Source organism: Dermacentor albipictus, chromosome 6 (assembly GCF_038994185.2).
Source record: "Dermacentor albipictus isolate Rhodes 1998 colony chromosome 6, USDA_Dalb.pri_finalv2, whole genome shotgun sequence".
In the NCBI taxonomy this organism is placed as follows: domain Eukaryota; kingdom Metazoa; phylum Arthropoda; class Arachnida; order Ixodida; family Ixodidae; genus Dermacentor; species Dermacentor albipictus.
The window spans coordinates 100,412,306-100,436,192 of record NC_091826.1 but is presented as its reverse complement, the minus strand read 5'-3'; the positions used below and the strand labels follow the sequence as shown (position 1 = coordinate 100,436,192).

Below are 23,887 nucleotides of genomic sequence, written 5' to 3'. Positions count from 1 at the left end.
ATGCTTCTATGTTGTTTTGTCTACTTAATAAGTAAAGCAAATATCATACGAACTGTTGAAACATATTGTTCCGAAACCAGCGAAGCAGTGTATGCTGCGGATATAAAAAAATGGCTGTGGCTTAGGTAAGGTTAAGCCCAGGATGCGAAGCATACTAGCCTTTATTTTAGTTGTTGAACCACTGTTTAGCCTGGTGAACTGCTGTTGCTTGGCTATATTTGGTTCGGCTAGACGAAGAAACAACTCATGCATTACTTCTTCGCCTTCAAGAGTGGAACGCGACAGCGTTCCCGTCGACCCGCCAAGGGGTGTAAGACAATGGGCTACAGGGCAGCGACTACGCGCCCCGCATTGGACGCGGTGAGCGTCGAGCAAAGCAGCGTTCGGCGCGGCAACGAAATGTGCGCCTGAGCAAGAGACGCACGCCTTAGAAACAGCGCGTTTCTAAGGCAACACCGCATTCACTAGAGGCGCTTTTGTACCGCTTTGAAGCGTTGTACTCGTGGCTCAGTGGTAGCGTCTCCGTCCCACACTCCGGAGACCCTGGTTCGATTCCCACCCAGCCCGTCTTGCAAGCGTTGAGCCAAAGCCACTTCTCCTCTGTCGTGACGTCACGGTGTCACGTGATTTCATGGTCACCGCCGCGCCTGAGGAGCTGGGTTGAGCCCTCGTAATATGCTTCGCATAAAAATGTAAATGCCATGAAATAAACAAGGTCAAATATTTTAAATGAAACTATCATTCAAGAACCTTATTTACATTTTTGTACATATGCTATAGCCAGAGAAAGTATCTCAATAACGCTGTCCTTTGTTCGAATATATTGTGCAGGCGCTGTGAGCGGTCGTGTATTGTAACTGCACCGAAATTATAGTCTCAACTCACAGAATATATAAAAAGCAGTAGTTGTGCAAAATATACGAGGGCGAAGCAAATGAAAACCAGCCAACGCGAATCCCTAACAAATGGTGTGCTTTATTTAAAAGTAGCCTCCATGAGCAGTTAGACATTTGTCCCACTAACTAATGCGAAACGTGATGCCCGTGTGATAAAACTCCTTGGGTTGCTGCTTATTAAGTCTCTAACTGACCATTTCACGTCACCATCCGGCACTAATCAGGTTCCCTTCTGCTGTTTCTTCAATGGCCCAAAAATGCGGAAGTACCAGGGACACAGGTATGTGCGTTATGGCAGATGTTACTGCGTTTCCAACTTGAACTTTGCCAGTTTTGTGCGAACCACATCAGCGATGTGGGGAAGGGCACTGTCCGGGAGCAACATGAATCCATTCGTCAATTTTTCACGTCGTTTGTTCTTGATTGCCCCACGCAGCCGATCAGGCATTTCACAATACCAGCAACAATTTATAGACTCTCCAGGTTTAGCCAATTCGATCGAAGAATGCACTTACACCATGTTGAAAGAGGTGCAATTAGCAAAGAGTTTTTCATGGCAGTTACGTTTGGCGTGCGGTTGTAATTGCTGTAAATGAAAAGTGCGGCATTCGTTTGGATTAGTTCATATGATTGAATAAGGGTTTCGAGGAGCTGGTCCTACATGGATGATCAATACTCCATTTTACTCCTAATAAGCATTTTGTATAGGAATAATTTTAATGATGTAGGAGCAGAAGAAAAATTTCGGCGAAGGTAACCTAGCATGTGCCTAGTATTGTTATTTGACTTATCGATGTGCAACGACCTGGAAAGTGACGAGGTTATGTGGACGCCTAGGTATTTATGGGCATCTGCATATTTCGTAAACTGTGTTTCCACCATATTTCATCTAGCATTAATCATAGCCATAAGGTTGGAATCATTCAATGCCGCACCAGAACCTGCAACGAATCAATTATTCGTAGGACCTCTCAGAAATGGAACCACCGTCCCAGCGCAGTTGTCGCAATCAAGGATAACTCAGTTTCGTTCAGCCTTATCAGACATCATCACTCCAGGATACAAGTGATTAATCAATTTTGCTGTAATAACTAACCATCTTTGCCGCTTCGTTATTTACATGCATATGCTTTTACTCACTCCCTTCGGCGATATTTCAGTCTTGAGGGTACAAACAAAAAATAAAAAAAAGAGCGCTAGTATCGTCCCTCATAGTTCGTTGCTTTCCTCCCCGTCACTACTGCGCGACAATAATCTCACGATACCGTAAAAAGTACGCATTTCGTTTCACCCTGCCGGGGCTGAAATGAAAACGAACAATTTGTAATTATTTGTTAACCGATAAATAACTTGTACACTCCACGGCACGCGTTCATCTTCATACGTATACATTCTTTGTCATAATTGCTTCTGCAACGGGAGTTGGCATGGCATAAGACTGTAGACAGAGAGAACAAGGGGATTTATCAGTATTAACTTAGCGCTCTGATTTACCGAACACTAGAATCATTGCCCCTCTCCACATCTATAGCATCCTTAACTCCCCTTGTTACATTACCTGGTGTAGCTTTATGCTTCATTTGTACACAAAGAGAACTATTATAAGGAGGGTGACAGCTTCTGTGAACATATATGACTATCCCTTTACAGAATACATATCCCGAAGGCTATGAAGCGTGAGGACATGCTATATTTTTTTCGTTGTACAGGGTACTCGTAGATAACAGGATACTGACCAATCGATGATGTGTGAGCTCATGCGCCGAGCTGTTGGCTTCGATGTAGGCGCTCGACAGGTTTTCAAGGCGGTCAGGAAAAAAGTAACTTTGCCCTTTCGTTTCCGTGGCCAGCTTCTCAAGTTTCTCTTCAGCTTTGTCGCCCATCGTCATTGCCACAACTTCGACCTTTGCCGCTAATAGTTGAGGCCAGACGTCATGAATGTAGGGCTGCTCATTCTCCACACCATCAGTCAAAAGAACAATACTTGCTCCTTCAGGACTCTCACTGTGAGTATTCAGAACCTGCGCGTAATAAATACAGCTTAAACATTCTCTGGGTGTAATAATAACACACGTTTTACCACTAATAAAAAATTAGTATCGACATTGTGGGTGTGGGGAAACACTATGTTGGTATTTCTGCCGGCTAAATTGCCACCAGACAAAAAAAGCTATTTCAAAATTTTTTCAACATCATTTTCAGCATTTGCCATGCAGTGTTGTGTGCGTTGCATGAATTTTGTCACATGCTTTTTTTTTCTCTTTCTTCTCATAATAAATGTTTGCCTATGCTTGAAGGCATGCTATGGTTCGTGCGTATATATCTCCTTGACTGAATGGGTGGTTATCGCGGGAATGAAGGTAATGCAGCTGAGTACTTCTAAGGGTCATTGATTACGTTAAGCTTCGCTCATGGCGTGGTCCAAGTGTTACCTGAGCGTAGACAGGAAAGAGTGTCTTTGTGATGTGCTATATTTGTGCAAAACGCATAGATGGTTTTGTCTACTTATCCTGACTAATAGTCGCAAAGAATATTTGATGCATCAAAGCCGAATTAAAAACTTTGGTTCTAACTAAATCTGTGCGCTGCGGTTTTGACTTTTTGTGTTACCACGAGAAGTAACATTTCTGCCATGCCTGCCACACCTTGTCGGGAGGAAGTGCTAGCGAGACTTCTGTGAAGCTTTTTGGTGGCTACCATTATAACGCGAGTTGGTCAGAAACTTGTCAATCAAGAGAACACTTTTCGCAAAACAGAGAAAGAATGTGCAGGTAAATCATTACGTGCACGCCTTATAGCTGTCATTTGGACTACGGACACACACGACCTATTGTCCGCGATAACACTTGGCGCGCCTTTGAAACAGATCCTACAATCCCGTTGATTTCGCCCTTTCACATGCGCCATACGTAGAAACAAGAAAGTAGGCGTTAAACCTAGAAGAAAAATGCCTAAGCCGGTACCGGAAGGGCGATAGCAAGCAGATGGAACGCTACGGCAAATAGCCTGCTAGTGAGCGTGAAAGGCGACTAAGCGGGACCCAAGACGAGAGGATGCTTTACACCGGGGCAAATCTATGTTCGGCAATCTAATTATGCCTATTTCCCTGCTGGTGTTTCTCACGTGTGTATGAAAATGATACCCAACGTGGTGGCGTAATGGCTACGGTGTTGCAGTGACCGGCATGAGGGTGCAGCATAATATGCAGGCCAGGCGGCCGCATATGGATGGGGGCGAAGTGAAAGAACACGCGTGCATCGGGTGCCTACTTAAGAATCCGAGGTCGTCAAAATTGATTCGGAGTCTCATCACTTCGGTGCGCCTCATCATCATATTGTGGCGTGAAATTGCTCATCGTTCTCCAACGACCGCATATAGCCGGCTTACAAATGCAAAACACAGTTGGTAGGCCCAGGACGCGCCTCATGTGTTGGAAGTTTCCCGAATGTTTTTGGTAGCCCTATCCATTGTCTGTCGTAAGCGAGCCTTGTGTAATCTGATTTCTTGTGCAACGCGAATTGCCAAATATTTGGCAAATATTGACAAAGCACACGAGTATCAGCGGTTATGCTGGAATGTTCGACAGGTAATGTATAAAAGCTGACGTGCTTCACCCTCTGATGAGACTTCGACAATCGCTGACTGTGCTGGTCGCTGTCGTTGTACTTTCATTTCCGCTGGTTTTGTGGGTACAGGTTCGCCCAATAACGAGTACGTTTTGTGATTCGCAGTTTTCCTTCTGTGTTCTTAACCTTCACTACAACGTGGCATATGTTGGAGTCGCTTTTGCTTTCATGTGCCCGACTTCTCCACAAAGGCATGATCCAAGCCAGAACCCATTAGGCAGAGCCGACGTTGCCCTCGACCAACGAGCTAGCCCCATAGTACAAAACCTGCCCATCGGAGTACGGGCTCCTGCCCGTTACGACCAGAACGGCCAAGACTAAGTTCAGAGCTTTGACGGCGGATCGAGGATCGTCTTCGTAATTCAACGGCAAAGCGAGAGACTGACATACGGTACATCATCGAGTGAACACTGAATTCGGAGTGGAGGCGAAGGAGAGGATCACGACGTTCAACAACTGTAGCAGCGAGGACAAGCTGTGCCGTCCCTAGTTTGCTCCGGATAACGCTGCTCGGACTGCGTGGGACTGGTTTGGCGAAAAATTCTTGATGGTCTTCGTGTCTTATGGAAGGAAATGCCTTATGTTCTATTGGAAAGCGAGTTGAGCTACCGAAGAAGACCAGACCATCGTTATCTACACGGAATAGATTAGCGGCCTCTTCCGCCGCGCGGACCCCGGCATGCCTGAGGACAAGAAAATTCGGTTCGCCATGCCAAGGGCAAAGCAAGAACACTGCGTCTGACACGCTTTCGACTTTTGTGAAACCCTCCCAAGACCACGTGAGAATTTACGATAGAGGCAACCATAATTGACAAGAATCTACAAATTCATTCTATACAGTGAAATTGTTGCCTCATACCAATAGCAAAGCCATTCCATCATTCTGCTTCAATGAGCTGCGCGAGAAAATAAGAGCAGTTGTGCGAGAAGAACTACGACAGATGTTCCCAACGTCGCAGGCCCAATTGAATTTAATTGCTGACGTAGTCGGAGAGGAACTCCAACAGTCTCAACAGAGCCGCAGTCTAATCAGGAAACAATGACCTATGCGGCCTTTGCCTGCGGTGATGTCCTTCAGCCACGCTCACGTCAAAGCTTCATGACGGCACAGTTCCACAACTAAACGCCACCCCCCCCACCCCCCCTTCCACCCGTCCTCTCGGGTAACGTCCCGAGGAAGACGGACGTTTTCGCTCATGCCCGATCATCGACCGCTGTGCTACTACTGCGGAGAAGTGCCCATACCGGTGACCGGTGCCCATACCGAGAGATGGAACCATGAGGATTTGACGTCGACGTACCACGTCCACAACAAGAGCATGACCTTGTGATATCGCCGAATACCTCACCGCAATGCTGTGGAGGCCGCGACGATTTAACCATCGCCTTCACCAGGACGCTACCCGTCACCTGAGTGCCGACCAAGTGCTGGCCCAGTCTGAAGCCGGTCAGCTAACACATAACTGGAAAACTTCAAGTAGCAACCGGAAGGGGTGTAGCTGCTCTCCCTCAAAATGCTTAAGATTCTCCTCCGCCTAAGACGACGCTATGATTTCCTACTCGACGACGTAGCAATGAAACGCCGCCGTCATCAGGAAGCCTCGCATTGAAGACTACTGCACAAAGAGAAGACCTCATGACGAGACGTAACAGCAAATAGACAAAGCCGCGCAGCTGTTATCCGACGCCGCGACCTAACCGTAACGCAAGACCACAAACTACTATCCTCGATGTGCTTCTCGATGGCCATGCCATTACCGCGGTAGTGGACGCAGGAGCTGATTACTCCGTCATGAGTGGACGCATCGCCACCCAGTTGAAGAAGGTTAAGAATGCGTGGGATGGCCCTCAATTCCAGTCAGCTGGATGGCACCCGATAACGCACACTGGAATCTGCAAGGCAAGGATTACAGTGCATAACCAAACATACCATGCGACGATTATTACCATGCACAGTGCTTAATGGCCGTAACCCTCAACGTGGTCTTCATAGGCCCACACGACGCAGTCATCGAATTAAGATCCAAGTCAATAACGCCATTCAACGACCATTTGATATCGCCGCTGAGATGTTTGAGTCACTAGGTCTTGAGTGTGCATGATGGTCCAGTCAGCATTCCGTCTCGCTCCAGCATCATAATTTCCGTCAGCGCCAAAATACAGACAGGCGTAGAATGCATCTTCGAGGGTGACAAAAATCCAGCGGTAGACCGGTAATTCATGTCGCAAGACAAATCGCTCGACTGTATGGAGAAAAAATCGAAGCTATTGCTGACAAACTTTAACCACGGGTACAGAGACCTCAGGAAGCAAACGATGGCCGCGTAAATCGAGCAAATGGCGGAAACGAGCAATCTGCTTGTTCTTTCGGATTCTTCTGCATCGGGCTCAACAGCCATATTTCATGAACCGGCATTCGAGATCAATCCGAGTTTCCCATGAGTAAGCCACAACTGCTCAAAAGTCTTCTCTGGCGATAAAAAGAATGCTCTTCGATGTCACCAAGCATTCGACAAACTCCGGTTGATAAACATCGCATTATAAGGAAAGAATGTGCTCGGTCACTCTGTCAACACTCTTACCGGGATGATACGCGGGAACGAGAAGTCATAAAGCAGCATGATGAAATGCGACGCGAGGAAATGATCCAGCCTTCGGAAGACCAGCGTGCATCTGCTGTGGTCTTGCTGAAGAAAAAGGGCGGAGGCCTGCAACTCTGTGTTCATTATCGAAGGCTAAACAAAATTACGAAGCAGGACGTATATTCGCTCCGACGGATAGATGATGCATAGCACCAGCTCTGCGGTGATTTTTATTTCGCATTCCTAAAGGCAAAAGCTGGCAATTACCAAATAGAAGTGGATGAGAGGGACCGCCAGAAAGCCACCTTCACCACGTCGGATGACCTCTTCGAGTTCAAGGTCATGCCATTGGGATGTATCTCGGCAGTGGCAACGTTTCAGCGTGTGGTGGACATGGTACTGACAGGGTTGAAAAGTAGCACACCTGTTTCGTCTAGTTGGATGACATCGTTCTCTTCTCAGGGAACGCCTACAAACAACTTGGGTGGCTTGGTACTAGGCGTCATCCAATAATCAGGACTTTCAATGAAGCTGGAAAAGTGTCCCTTCGCACGCTCTGAGCTGTCCCTTCGCATGGTCTACAGTCTGCACTTATCAGCAGAAGACATCATCCGTGGCTGACTTCCCAGAGCCCGCCGACAAGAAAGGACTGAGCTGATTTCTTGGCATGTGTGCCTATATAAGAGGCGCTTAGTCAGGCTTTTGACGCCTCGCGAGTCATTCAAATAGGTAAAAAAATACGACGTCACTTTCAAGTGAGAAACGCCGCGAAGCATTCGAAGAGCGAAAGCGACAACTGGCGTCACGGTCAGTGCTCACCCAAATCGATCGAACACCGACGTCCTTAGCGTTAAGTCACTCCGTCAAGACTGTTACCGGGTTTCGACGCCGGAACGAGAAGCGATAAAGCAACATGTCTCGGCGCCGTCCAAGTCGAATGGAAAAAAGGAGTTGAAAGGGTCACTGCTTGGCCTAGCCGCTCAGTCTCGAAGGCCGAAGCCACTCATTCAGCGAGGGGAAAAGAATGCCCTTCCGTCATCTGGGCGACCACGAAATTTCGTCCTTAGCTTTTTTTAGTCATACGTGACCACCATGCCACGTGTTCCCTGGAAAATGTAAGGAACCCTCAAGACACGTCTCTCGGACGGAGTCTCTAACTCCAGGAATTTAACACCACCCTCGTCTGCAAGGGCGGACGGAAACACTTTTCCACCTACTGTTGTTCATGCGTCCCCATTGATCCACCACTGGAAGACAACGATGATGACGGCAATTTTCTGGGAACAATCAGTGCCGAAGATTTCGCTGGAGAGCAGCTAGCAGGCCTGGAGCTAAAGAGCCTGCCTGAGTACTTGGAACGAAACAGCAACGTTGCCCCTAGGCTACTTTGGCGAAGATAGTCTTTGTTTTCGCTGCAAAGACAACCTTTCATAAAGACTGAATTTCGACCAAACTGCACCAACCACCTTCTTCGGTCCTAAGCGTCGCATCCTGAGGTTCTGCACGCCCGACATGCTGATGCAAGCGCTGAACATCTTTCATTCTATTGTACGCTATCGAGGATACAATAAACAATATTTCTGATCGCGTATGAGCGGAGACATTGCCCGCTACCGAAGGACATACCAAGACTAATCAACTACGGAAGATGCCACAAACAAGGGCAGCGGGTTCACTGCAGCCAATCCAGCCATCTTGCGACCAACTTAGTAGACCGGAATCATGATGATGGGGCTATTTCCGGTGTCAACAACTGGGAATAAGTGAATAATCATGGCTAACGACTACGTTACCTACTACGCTGAAACAAGAGCGCTATCCTAAGGTAGAATTCTTTTGTCGAGAACACGCTGCTACCACATGGTGTCCCAGAAGTCGTGATCACCGACATAAGAACTGCTGTTAGGGCGAAGCTTACACAAGCCATCCTGCAGTGCAATCAAATCGCTACAGCACAACCGCTTACGATCGTCCGAAGAATGGTCCTATGGAACGTCAGATTAAGACCCTCGCCGACATGTTATCCATGCACTTTGACGTCCGCCATAAAATCTGCGACAGCGTCTTTCCGTATGTAACCATCGCTTACCATAAGGCGATCCAACAAACAGTGCAGATCACGCTGCCTAAGCTAGGTCAATGAAGGAATCCGACGAGGAGCGTCGATGTCATGCTCCCACACGTTACCTACAAAGAGAATCTCGACGTCACCGCCTTTCTGCAACGCGCCGAAGATGCATGGCAAATTGCGTGCCTGCGCATGAAGAGCCAGCAAAGGCCGCATAGCGAACGCTACAATGTTCGACGACGCTGCATGGAACACAAGCCCAGTATCCGTGTTGGGGTTTAGACTCCGCTACGCGAAAGAGGCCATTGAGGGAACCTTTTGTTACGCTGTGTCGGCCCCTTAAAGATCATCCGACGTATTGGCACACTGACATTGAGGTTGTGCCAGATGCCATGTAGCAATCAAAGCGGGGACGTGCATGAGCTAAAGTCATCCCCTAGGTATGACCTAAGCCATCGTACTCCCCTTCACAAACTTTGCGACTTTGTTTCATGGGTGTTTTCTTGTTTTTCTTCACTACGGGTGCCTATGTTTTCGGCTCTTCTGCTTGTTTGCAGCATCGGCACGATGCCTAATTAAGAGGATGGCATTGACACGTGAAGTTGATTATCTTTCTCCAGAAACCACTTTTCACCGTCTAAGAAATGTTAAACGTATTCGATCGGCGCAGGGCGTATCTGCACGTATTGGAATTTCTTCGAACTTTCTTAATATTTTTATGCATTGTCTCTTCCGAGCAAGCCTTGCGGTTTCTCACGGTTTGCTTAACGCAAATCGAGACGTACTTCCTAAAAGCATGCGGGCATCTGCGATTACATTAGAAGCTTTGACGAATCATGCATAAAATCCGCCGCTTAACCCACTGAACAGATTTTTCCGACCGGCGTTTGCGATTGCCGCTGTCGCTGAGCTTTGAGTGCCACTTACTTTCGTGGGCACAAGTTCGCCCAACAAGGAATTTCGTTCGCGATTCACCGTTTTGCTATTGTGTTCTTCACCGTCAACACAACTGAATATATTGCGGTTTTGGGACGTGATGCCCCAGAAAGAATAATATAAATAAATATTGCATAAAGCAATTGCATAACCGCTGCACACATAATTGCTATACATAATATATTTCGCACCAAGACGACTGCCATGCATATAATTCTCCGAATATTTAGGAGAATACGCGTATAGTAATAGTCTGCTTCGTCCGGTCCTTTTTAACGCAATAATAGGTAGTATACCTCAATAAGCAGTTTCTCTATCGCACTCTCTACTAATATTCAGACTGAATATCAATGTAGGTTGCTGAAGGGATAACATGCAGCAAATAGCAAATTAACCTCAGCTTCTACAGCTATTCTGCGAATAAAAGATGAATTTTGAGGAAAAAAATACCTGAGGTGAAGAAAAAGCACAGGGAGAGCATGGACACAAAATAAAGCTGTTATCCCACGAGATGTGCATCAGACCTCCTTCGGCAGAATGGGTGACGTTGAGCGTCCGACCACAGGCGCCTAACTTTTTCGAAGTAATACTTCTGAGCTTACACAGCACTCCCACGCATTTGGTATGTGTGTTCAAAGTTTCCACGGGAGATGCATTTTATAGAGAAACCATTAGAAAACGGGGTTGCCTGCTAAACTGCGAGAGTGGCAGTTTGGAAACTTTAGCTCTGCACCTGATAAGCCGACACTTTCAAAACTTACCCGGCTGTCTTTTTTTCAAAAGGCGCTTTTTATAAAGCTGCGTCTTGACAAGTTCGATAGGGATAATTGCTATGGCAAGGCCACTGTGTTAGCAAATACATGCAAGAATTAACGAAGACAAACACCGCTTATCGACGGAAAGGCCGCATAGATGCGGCATCGAAGCAACACGCAAAACTTATCTGCGCGTGCTCAAAACGGTCAGCTACTGGCACGCGCGCCTACTCGTGAAAGATAAGCGTTTAAGTATATTATGTCCAATTTGTTACTGCTACTGATAATTGCGAAGCCTCAACATTAGGGCAAATCTTTTCTGTGTTACTACTCAAGAAAGCTGCAACGCCTTCAATAATAAGAGAACGCCTGCAGTCGCGGCAGATCGCTAGAGCTTACTCGGTGTTCCACTGGTCAGCAAGAGTTTATTATAAATATTCTCATTCTTTCCTTCACCTGTTTAGCTAGCAAACAGTTGCGACCGTCGTTCGTCGCCGTGCAAAGAAAGACAATTCAGATGAACTGCTCGACCAACCAATGTACTAAGAACCGGCTTTCATAGAGTAGCGAACAGAAAGCAGCAATATTTCTAATTTTCGTCATGAAAGGTGAACTGCTGAGAATGTTCGTGCTACGCTTTGCTGGACCGCTAGCATAGGGTAATTGTTCCCCGATCCCGCACTGCCATCGTTCCTTATGAATGTATCAGAATTGAGCGAATTTTAGAATCTATCAGAAGAAACCGTTGTATTGAGGAGTATTGAATGGGTATATATATATATATATATATATATATATATATATATATATATGTATATCTTTACATATATATCTATATATATATGTAAAGATCACGTTCTCGTGACGCCTGCGGCAAAAAAAGACGTTCCACGTCCGCCGCCAAGGTCTGTGAGTGGGGGCGCTGGCTAACACTCCCAGGGTTCTACTAGTACACATAAATACCCAAGAAAGTGGATGGGGAAACGCCGCCGCGGTAGCTCAATTGGTAGAGCATCGCACGCGACATGCGAAGGTTGTGGGTTCGGTTCCCACCTGCGGCAAGTTGTTTTTTCATCCACTTTAATTTCCATTAATTTACTATACTTTATTTCATTTATTAAGCACATGCAATTTCCCCTATGTTGTACTTGGTGTCAGTGTTTGTTGGCTTCTCATTACATGACTAATAATTATCGGGTCCCTCGGTTAACCCCCTTTTCTTCTCGTTTATGTATATATATATATATATATATATCATCATCATCAGTCTAGTTACGCCCACTGCAGAGCAAAGGCCTCTCCCATACTTCAACTACCCCGGTCATGTACTAATTGTGGCCATGTTGTCCCTGCAAAGGTCTTAATGTCATACGCCCACCTAACTTTCTGCCGCCCCCTGCTACGCTTCCCTTCACTTGAGAGCCAGTCCGTAATCCTTAATGACCATCGGTTATCTTCCCTCCTCATTACATGTCCGGCCAATACCCATTTCTTTTTCTTGATTTCAACTAAGATGTCTTTACCCGCGTTTGTTGCCTCACCCAATCTGCCCGTTTTCTTATCCCTTAACGTTACACCGATCATTCTTCTTTTCATAGCTCGTTGCGTCGTCCTCAATTTCAGCAGAACCCTTATCGTAAGCCTCCAGGTTTCTGCCCCATATGTGAGTACTGGTAACACACAGCTGTTATACACTTTCCTTTTGAGGGATAGTGACTACCTGCTGTTCATGATTTGAGAATGCCTGCCAAACGCACCCCAGCCCATTCTTATTCTTCTGGTTATTTCAGTCTCATGATCCGGATCTGTGGTCACTACCTGCTCTAAGTAGATGTATTCCCTTACCACTTCCAGTCCTCGCTACCTATCGTAAACTGCTGTTCTCTTCCAAGGCTGTTAAACATTACTTTAGTTTTCTGCAGATTAATTTTCAGACCCACCCTTCTGCTTTGCCTCTGCAGGTCAGTGAGCATGCAGTGCAATTGGTCTCCTGAGTTACTAAGCAAGGCAATATCATCAGCGAATCGCAACTTGCTAAGGTATTCTCCATCAACTTTTATCCCGCATTCTTCCCACTCCAGGTCTCTGAACACCTCCTGTAAACATGCTGTGAATAGCATTGGAGAGGTCGTATCTCCCTGTCTGACGCCTTTCTTTATTGGGGCTTGTTCCTTTCTTTGTGGAGGACTACGGTGGCTGTGGAGCCGCTATAGATATCTTCCACTATTTTTACATATGGCTCATCTACACCCTGATTCCGTAATGCCTCTATGACTGCTGAGGTTTCGACTGAATCAAACGCTTTCTCGTAATCAATGAAAGCTATATATAAGGGTTGGTTATATTCTGCACATTTCTCTATCGCTTGATTTATAGTGTGAATATGGTCTATTGTTGAGTAGCCTTTACGGAATTTTGCCTGGTCCTTTGGTTGACAGAAGTCTAAGGTGTTCCTGATTCTATTTGCGATTACCTTAGTAAATACTTTGTAGGCAACGGACAGTAAGCTGATCGGTCTATATTTTTTCAAGTCTTTGGCGTCCCCTTCTTTATGGATTAGGATTATGTTAGCGTTCTTCGAAGATTCCGGAACGCTCGAGGTTATGAGGCATTGGGTATACAGGGTGGCCAGTTTCTTTAGAACAATCTGAGCACCATCCTTCAACAAATCTGCTGTTACCTGATCCTCCCCAGCTGCCTTCCCCCTTTGCATAGCTCCTAAGGCTTTCGTTACTTCTTCTTGCGTTACCTGTGGGATTTCGAATTCCTCTAGGCTATTCTCTCTTCCAGGATCGTCGTGGGTGCCACTGGTACTGTATAAATCTCTATAGAACTCCTCAGCCACTTGAACTGTCTTATCCATATTAGTAATAATATTGCCGGCTTTGCATCTCAACGCACACATATGATTCTTCCCTATTCCTAGTTTCTTCATCACTGTTTTTAGGCTTCCTCCGTTCCTGAGAGCCTGTTCAATTCTATCCATATTATAGTTCCTGATGTCCACTGTCTTACGCTTGTTGATTAACTTAGAAAGTTCTGCCAGTTCTATTCCAGCTGTAGGGTTAGAGGCTTTTATACATTGGCGTTTCTTGATCAAATCCTTCGTCTCCTGCGATAGCTTACTGGTTTCCTGCCTAACGGAGTTACCACCGACTTCCATTGCACACTCCTTAATGATGCCCATGAGATTGTCGTTCCTTGCTTCAACACAAGGTCTTCTTCTTGAGTGAAAGCCAAAAACCTGTTCTGTAGCTTGATCCGGAATTCCTCTATTTTCCCCCTTACCGCTAACTCATTGATTGGCTTCTTGTGTGCCAGTTTCTTCCGTTCCCTCCTTAAGTCTAGGCTAATTCGAGTTCTTACCATCCTATGGTCATTGCAGCGTACCTTGCCGAGCACGTCTACATCTTGTATGATGCCAGGGTTCGCGCAGAGTACGAAGTCGATTTCATTTCTAGTCTCACCATTCGGGATCCTCCACGTCCACTTTCGACTAACCCACTTGCGGAAAAAGGTATTCATTATCAGCATATCATTCTGTTCTGCAAACTCTACTAATACCTCTCCTCTGCTATTCCTAGAGCCTCTGCCATATTCCCCCACTGACTTGTCTCCATCCTGCTACTTGCCTACCCTGGCATTGAAGTCGCCCATCAGTATAGTGTATTTTGTGTTGACTTTACCCAGCGCCGATTTAACGACTTCATAAAAGCTCTCGACTTCCTGGTAATCATAACCGCATGTAGGGGCATAGACTTGTACCACCTTCAATTTGTACCTCTTATTAAGTTTGACAACATGACCTGCCACCCTCTCGTTAATGGTATAGAATTCCTGTATGTTACCAGCTATTTCCTTAATAATCAGGAATCCGACTCCTAGTTCTCGTCTCTCTGCTAAGCCCTGGTAGCACAGTACGTGCCCGCTTTTTAGCACTGTATGTGCTTCTTTTGTCCTCCTAACCTCACTGAGCCCTATTATATTCCATTTACTACCCTCTAATTCCTCCAATAACACTGCTAGACTCGCCTCACTAGATAACGTTCTAACGTTAAACGTTGCCAGGTTCAGATTCCCATGGCGGCCTGTCCGGAGCCAGGTATTCTTAGCACCCTCTGCAGCGTCACAGATCTAACCGCCGCCGTGGTCAGTTGCTTCGCAGCTGCTGGGGACTGAGGGCCGGGGTTTGATTGTTGTATTCATATAGGAGGTTGTGACCAAGTACTGCACCAGGGTGGCCAATCCTGCTCTGGTGAGAGAGTGCGTTACCGGTTCTGGTCACCGGGATCAGGCCGCACTCCAGGCCTGTTTGTGCAGTTTTCTCAACACACGTTTTTTTTTTATTTTCCGGTGGAGAATTGCGCGGCACCGGGGTTTGAACAACGGTCCTCTTGCACGGGAGACGGATACTGTACCATCCCCGCAGGAGTTATATAAAAAAATTCATATGGGGTTGTACGTGACAAAACCACTTTCTGATTATGAGGCACGCCGTAGTGGAGGACTCCGGAAATGTCGACCACCTGGGGTTCTTTAACGTGCACCTAATTCTAAGTACACGGGTCTTTTCGCATTTCGCCCCCATCGAAATGCGGCCGCCGTGGCCGGGATCCGATCCCGCGACCTCGTGCTCAGCAGTCTAACACCATAGCCACTGAGCAACCGCGGCGGGTCCCGCAGGAGTTGTATGCCTCATTTAACCTACAGTGGTGCCCTATTTGATCAGTCAAGGTTGACCAATCTGAGCTCTGTTATACGGCATGGATGGCACTCGGCTAGAGAACCTGGTATTTATGACCAGCACATGTGTGGCCATACCTAATTGAGGATATCTATAATTTTAGGAGGGTTCCCGTACAGTGATAAAATAAAGGAAAGGATGTCAAAAATAAAGAAAAAAAAAGAAAAAAAGGGGGATAAAAAAAAGGAACATGACAGGTGATTTGAACTCGTGACCCTTGGATGTTGCCTGGAAAGATAGCTCAGTCGGTTGGTTCGTCAGGCCCCAGATTACTTTCAAGCGCCATAGCTCCTGCTCCGAGCCTCATACTTACGTGGAAAGGGATGAATGTTGTCCGCGAGTAGTTGGGAGGCATAATTTCTTGGAACAAATGGCCGCTCGAGGCTATATATATATATATATATATATATATATATATATATATATATATATATATATATATATATCCTCCGCCGGCCTCTTTCTCTTCTGCTCGCGTACAGTATATATATATATATATATATATATATATATATATATATATATATATATATATTCCTACGGCATGAGCTGGGCGAGCAGAAGAGCAAGAAGACGTTAGCGTGTGCAGCTTCGGGACGCCATCTTGACTTCAAGATCAATCTCGTCCCTTAAATAAAGCCGGTTTAACAATAACCGTAACAGTTTTGTGGTGGAGGTGCGGGGTACTTCGACCAAGACGACGGAGCTGCTGCAGCAAACACCACGCCGGAGCCGACGCCTCGCTCGACTGCCCCCAACGCCACTTGAGATCCCGATGTCCCACAGCGGTGACCAACAGCCTTCTCTGGCAGCTCCAGTTCAAACAACCGGCGCCTGGATTCATCAGGTGGACCCCCGCCCTTTCTCAGGAAAATTCGGCGAGGACGTGGAGGAATGGCTCACCCACTAGAAGCGTGTGAGCAAGTACAACGGCTGGAACCCCATGGCTCAGCTCGACAACCTGGTTCTGTTCCTCACATACAATGCGCTAGTGTGGTTCGAGAACCATGAAGATATCTGCACAACGTGGGACAGCTTCTTTACTCACCTTACCGAGTGCTTCGGCGATTCCACCACGAAAAGGAAGCGGGCGGAGCAGACATTGCTTCAGCGCGCTCAAGTCCCAGGTGAGACCTGTACTACGTACATTGAGGCAATCCTGAAGCTTTGCAGAACGGTCAATCCTCGAATGTCCGAAGAGGACAAGGTTGGACACCTTCTCAAAAGGCATAGCCGAGGATGTGTACAATTATTTAATCGGAAAGGAGAGTCTCGCCTCGGTCGCCGACCTCATCAAGCATTGCCGCACATTTGAGGCCTTGAAGCTGCGCCGTCTCACGCCTAAGTTCGGCAGGTTAGCAAATGTCACAACGGTGGCAAGCGTTGAAGACAATGACAACTACAGTTTTCAATTTGCGGCAACTATAAGGCAAGGTTCGCTAAGAACTTGAAAGACACACCAAAGGGGCGGATGTCGAACAGCTTGGGTGGGCTCCCAACCAACCTCAAGAACATGCATCTGCTGTGTGCGCTTTGTCTGCCATGCCTGGCGTTGCCGAGTGTCGAGTCGATCAGCTGCGACAGCACCGACGTTCCTTTCCCGATGACGTGACGCACGATCAACGAACTCGTCGAGCTACCACCACGAATCGGAATTCGGAAGATCGCATTTATTATGCACAGCGTCCCAGGGTTGACCCCGAGGTTTACAACGTCGGTCGCGCATCGCCTGTGTGTTACAGCTGTGGCGCCTCGGGACACATTCCTCGTTTTTGTCGCGGGCGTCGACAGACAAGATATGGCCCACCACCAACTTGGCCTAATTTTGAACGTGACAGTTATGACGACCGTTGGCCGACAGACCCTGATAGTGCAAACACCACAGGTGCGCTACCCCGGAATACCTTCCGACAATATAGCAGAAGGAGTGGCTCGCCAGCTTCAGACCGCAGCCTGACACCCCCAACTAGTTGCCAACGCCGTTCACCGTCACCACGGCGACGTGCTGCGTCACCGCCGCCGTCGCGAAACTAGCCGGCGCGACCGATGGAGGTAAGGTCGCCGGACAGTCTGCGTCTCTGCCAAATGCTCCTCTGCCTATTATGATGGTGAAGAACAAAGTGCGTGTGTTAATTGATAGTATACCTGCAACAGCATTAGTGGATACTGGTGCTACCGTTTCCGTCATGATTGTGACATTCAAAGAGAGGCTGGGTCGGAAAGTTATGTTCCCGTGGAATGGTGGTGTGACGTTTCGTGGTGTCAGTGGAGAGTGCCTAGTTCCGCTTGGTATTCGTGTTGCAAGTGTTTTGTTCGGAGGGGAAGATCTTAAAACATAACTTCTCGTACTACCGCGGTGCACTCACGACGTGATTCTCGGGATTGACTTTCTTCAGGATTGTGGTGCATCCGTTAACTGTGGCACAGGTGAAATTACTTTTAATAGCGCGCTTCTCGCGACCCTTGCCGATACATCCTTACCAGTGAAAAACTATTGTGTTGTTTCGAAAGATTTGCTGGTGCCGCCTTCGTCGCTGTCACGTATCCCTGTCAACTTCGCTGCTGCCGACCTTTCATCGTTTGACGTGCAAGTCCAGCCACTTACGTCGAGCTGCACAAAGAAAGATGTACTCGTACCGCGCTCTGTCGTGACAGTAATGAATGGCGTCTCAAATTTCTGGGCTTTCAATTGTTTTTGCGTCCCTGCTGTTCTTCCGCATGATAGGAAGCTCGCTGAATTTGACGAGATTACTTACAGCTCCATAACAGTTCTAAGCGAGGAGGAGCAGTCTCGTACTAGCGATCCTCACCAAAGCACTTTTCAAGAGCAGATCCTATGGATGATCAACAAGGCGCTGCCCTCACATGAGCGCCACGCTCTCGCAGAAGTTTTGTGGGCACATCTTTCTGTATTCGATTTCGCACAAGGCGACAAGCAGGCTTCACTCGCTCGTTCTCGTGCTCGCCACAGAATTGACACCGGATCTGCGCATCCCATTCGGCAAAAGCCTTACCGCGTTTCTGCAACAGAGAGGACAGTTATTGCTGAACAGGTGAAAGACATCCTGCGGAAAAGGGTTGTTCAAGAGTCCTCTAGTCCGTGGGCAGCACCAGTAATCTTAGTAAAGAAGAAGGATGGATCGTGGCGGTTTTGAGTAGATTACAGGAAACTGAATGCAGTCACCAAAAAGGATGTGTATCCACTTCCTAGAATTGATGATGCCATCGATTGTTCACATTGCGCTGCCTACTTTCATCACTGGATTTGCGATCAGGGTATTGGCAGATACCTATGCACCCAGACGATAAGGAGAAAACGGCCTTCGTGACACCAGATCGTATTTATGAATTTAATGTTATGCCGTTCGGCCTTTGTAACGTGCCAGCAACATTCGAACGATTCATGGAAACTATCCTCGGAGGACTTAAATGGGAAATTTGTTTGTGCTACCTCGTTGATGTGGTGATTTTTGGCAGCACATTAGTGAGCATAACAGCCGTCTCAGTCTTGTTCTGGATTGTGTCAAACAAGCCGGCTTGATCCTAAATTCCAAGAAATGTTTCGGGGAAACGGAGACGTTAGTACTTGGGCATCTGGTCGACAAAAACGGTGTGAGGCCAGATCCACGGAAGATTCAGGCAGTCAGCTCCATCGAAGCACCGATGTAAGTGCGGAGTTGAGGAGTTTGTTGGGCCTGTGCTCGTATTTTCGGCGCTTCGTCCCAAGGTTCACTCACGTGGTGTACCCCCTAACATGTCTTCTCCCAAAAGCCGTCCCTTTCAACTGGGCATCGACTTGCGACGACGCGTTCCGCCAGCTAAAATTTCTACTAACGTCAGGGCCCATATTGCGTCACTTCGATGCATCCGCACCTACGGAAGTGCACGCTGATGCCAGTGGCATCGGCATCGGCGCCGTACTAGTGCAACTACATGACGGAGCTGACCACGTTGTGGCTTATGCTAGTCGCTCTTTGACTAAGGCGGAACGCAATTACACTGTGGACGAGCAAGAATGCTTGGCAGCTGTTTTCGCTGTCCACAAATTTCGGCCCTATATCTACGGACGCCCGTTCACTATCGTTACTCACCATCACGCGTTATGCTGGTTGGTGAATCTCCGTGACCCGAGTGGACGACTGGCACGTTGGGCTCTTCGACTGCAGGAGTACGACTTCGTTATTTTCTATAAGTCCGGGCGTCACCGCGCAGATGCGGACTGTCTCTCCCGCCTTCCTCTGACGACGACGGAGTGTGACGCAGACAATTTTGATGACTGTTTTGCTCCCATTTTTTCTACAATCCCAGACTCGACGACTTTCAAAGCAGAGCAGGAAAATGATATTAGTTTGGAACCTCTATTTGTAGCCGCATCGCGCCCTGGAGCCACCGGTCGATTTTGTGTCCGCGACGGCCTGCTTTATAAGACCAATTATTCAGCTAAAGGCGCACGCTTCCTTCTGGTGCTGCCGCAGAGTCTGTGAACGGACATAATGAGAGCCATGCACGACGATTTGAGCTCTGGCCATCTAGGATTGATCAGAACTTTGAACCGGACGCAGGAGCGTTTTTACTGGCCCAAAATGCGGGACAGTCAAGCACTACGTCGCCAGTTGCGAGCAATGTCAACGCTACAAGCGCCCTACGACCGCTCCGCCAGGTCTTCTCCAACCTCTGCCGCCGCCTCGCCTGCCATTTGTACAAGTGGGTATCGATCTTCTGGGCCCATTTCCCCGATCATCTAATGACAACCGATGGTTGATCGTATGTGCCGACCATCTGACCCGTTACGCGGGAACGGCGGCCGTACCATCTTCAACAGCTGTGACCGTTGCAACGTTTTTGCTTCGATTCATTATTCTTCGACATGGTTCCCCTCGTGTCATCATTAGCAACCGCGGTCGTCAGTTTGTTGCGGACGCTGTGGAAGAACTGCTTCGTCTCTGCAGTTCACAGTTCCGTCATTCAACGCCTTATCACCCTCAGACATATGGGCTTGTGGAACGTACGAACAGAACTCTAACTAAGATGCTGGCCATGTATGTATCTTCCGATCACAAGGACTGGGATGACGTACTCCCCTTCATCACCTATCCTTATAATACTGCAAAGCATGAGACGACCGATTACAGTCCTGTTTATCTCCTTTACGCACGTTCACCGCTAAGCTGTATTGACACTATACTACCGTTTGACTTTCACAACGAGTACTCTGTTGCCAAGACGCTCTGTCTTGCCGAAGAAGCCCGGCGTATCGCTCGCCTTCGTACTGTGGCATCGCAACACCGATCGAAAGAGCGCTATGACAGCCGCACCAGTCTGTCTCGTACGCTAAAGGAGACTTTGTGTGCTGGTGGACTCCGGAACGTAAATGTGGCTTATGCGCAAAGTTTTTGCCCCAGTACATGGGCCCATTCATCATTGTAGATCGCTTGAGTGACTTGATGTACGTGGTAGCACGCTTGACGTCCGCTGGTCGTCGGTCTAGCCGGACCCAGTTAGTACCTGTTGCCCGTCTTAAGCGGTTTCACCCTACGCTTTCCGAGTGATTTGGACTTGCCCAGCGGGCTTCGTCTGGCAACCGGGGATTGCTACAGCATGAGCTGGGTGAGCATAAGAGGAAGAAGACGTTAGCGTGTGCAGCCTCGGGATGCCATCTTGACTTCACCATCAATCTCGTCCCTTAAATACAGCCGGTTTAACATTAACCATAACAATATATATATATATATATATATATATATATATATATATATATATATATATATATATATATATATTTTTTTTTTTTGTTGCGTGTGAAGGAGACCGTTTGTAACCCTTACGGATGCAGGGGACCGTTTACTTTAAGTCGCGAAGGTGAGCGCAAGAGCGGTCGGCTGGTTTATCAACTGAGCGTCGTCCTCTTCTTCCTTCCTCTACTCGGGCCCGCAAGCACGTTCACTGGTCTTCGTTTTCTTCATGCGTAACATTCCTCTCGTCGCAGACGAAGCCCGCCGGGCGAGTTAATCCATGTGTCTTGACGTGAACAATTTCAAGAGGGCGACATGGACCACTTGTGTCTTGGCAGCTCTTCTACCACTCGCCGTGAGGCGAGCTATGTTATACGTGACTTCCGTGAGTCTGTTAATAATCACAAACGGTCCATCATAGGTGGCCAAAAGTTTTTGGCATAACCCGCGTTTCCGTACTGGAGTCCACAGCCAGACTAAATCACCAGGGCGATAGGCTACCGGACGGTGGCGAATGTCGTAGCGTGCTTTTGATCTGTCCTACGATGCCAAAGTGCGCAAACGAGCAATACGACGACCTTCTTCGGCGAGGCAGAGTCTCGGCGACAGTGGGATTTTCGTGACAGCAGAAGAGGAAAACAGTGTCGATTTTGTACCGGGGTGGCCGTGCGTACAGCGGGAAGAAAGGGCTATAGCCGGTGGTCTCGTGCTTGGTGTTGAACGCGTACGTGATAAAAGGCAGTACGTCATCCCAGTTCTTGCGGTCGGATGTACATAGATAGCATGTTTACAATTGTTCGGTTAGTGCGCTTCGTAAGCCCATTCGTTTTTGGATGGTATGGTGTCAAGTGACGCAAGTGGGAACCACACATACGAAGCAGCTCCTGTACGACGTCTGCTGTGAATTGTCGTCCACGGTCGCTGATGATCACGCGAGGCGGACCATGTCGCAGGATCACATATTGCAGCAGGAATGTTGAAACGTCAGTGGCAGTTGCGGAGGGCACTGCCGCCGTCTCGCAGTAGCGTGTGAGGTAGTCGACGCAAACAACTATCCAACGGTTTCCCTTGGCTGATTTTGGAAATGGGCCTACGAAGTCAATGCCCACTTGTTGGAAAGGCGTGCTTGGAGGCGGGATCGGCTGCAGAAGACCTGCTGGAGCAGTAGATGGCCGTTTGTGGCGCTGACACTGCATGCAGCTGGCCACATACGTCTCAACAGATTGTCGCATTCCAGGCCCATAAAAGCGTTCCTGAATCCGGTAGAGCGTCCTCGCCGAACCTAGATGGCCAGACGTAGGGTCGTCGTGCATAGCACTCGGAATCGCGGTGCGAAGGCTCTCCGGCGCCACTAGGAGAAAACGTGCGCCAGTGCTGGAAAAGTTCTTCTTATAGAGGAGTCCATCACGTACACAGAAATGGTTTGCTGTCGTCGAGGCGGTCGTAGCGGTGAAGAGCGGTGTTAATTTACCGTCTTTTCGCTGTTCGGTTTTGAAGCAGTCGACGTCTGGAAAACGCGGCGACAAAGAAGCCACGAGGTGATCGAAGTCGTCGGCTTCACAGTCCGTAGTACTAAGTGGCATACCCTAGAGACAGTCCGCATCAGCGTGTCGTCGACCACTCTTATAAGAGACGGTGAAGCTGTATTCTTGCAGTCGGAGTGCCCAGCGCGCAAGGCGGCCACAAGGGTCACGAAGATTCACAAGCCGACACAATGAGTGGTGGTCGGTGACCACTGTAAAGGGGCGTCCATACAGGTAAGAACAAAACCGCTGAACCGCAAATATTACCGCGACGCATTCTTGTTCCGTCACAGTGTAATTATGCTCGGGCCTACTTAATGAGCGGCTTGCATATGCGATCACGTGTTCGCGGTCACCGTAGCGTTGAACTAGGACGGCACCAATACCTATGCCACTGGCATCTGTATGGAGTTCTGTCGGAGCTGAAGGACTGAAGTGTTGAAGAACCGGTCGTGACGTCAGCAGGAACTTCAACTGATGAAAAGAATAGTGACACTCCGGAGTCCACTCAAAGGGGGTGTCCTTCCGTAGCAGGCATGTCAGCGGATACACAACGTCGGCGAATTTAGGAATAAATCGGCGGAAATAGGAACAAAGCCCCAGAAAACTACGGAGCTCCTTGACAGAGCGCGGTGCAGTGAACGCTTGAACGGCTGCTGTTTTCTGGGGATCAGGGCGGATGCCATCCTTGTCGACGAGGTGCCCAAGCACAAGGGTTTGGCGGTCTCCGAAGTGGCATTTCTTAGAGTTTAACACTAGACCAGCGTTTCTGATGCAGTTCAGGACAATATCCAGACGCGAGTTGTGTTCGCTGAAGGTGCGGCCAAAGATGACGACGTCGTCGAGGTAGCACAGGCAGACGTTCCACTTCAGGCCACGCAATACAGTGTCCATAAATCTCTCGAAAGTTGCCGGAGCGTTGCACAATCCAAATGGCATCACATTAAATTCGAAGAGCCTGTCAGGGGTTACAAAGGCAGTCTTCTCTTTGTCGTCAGGATGCATCGGAATTTGCCAATAGCCGG

At 47.9% G+C, this 23,887-nt stretch overlaps 1 protein-coding gene across 2 annotated transcripts in view; it reads right to left on the bottom strand.

The window, feature by feature from the left end:
- LOC135913648 (calcium-activated chloride channel regulator 1-like) overlaps positions 1-23,887 on the bottom strand; it is a 212,359-nt gene that overhangs the window by 42,792 nt on the left and 145,680 nt on the right. For both annotated transcript variants that reach the window (XM_070520909.1, XM_070520910.1), the window contains exon 8: positions 2,633-2,917. In XM_070520909.1, the coding sequence (XP_070377010.1) occupies positions 2,633-2,917 (285 nt within the window). The remainder of the gene's footprint in view (positions 1-2,632; positions 2,918-23,887) is intronic.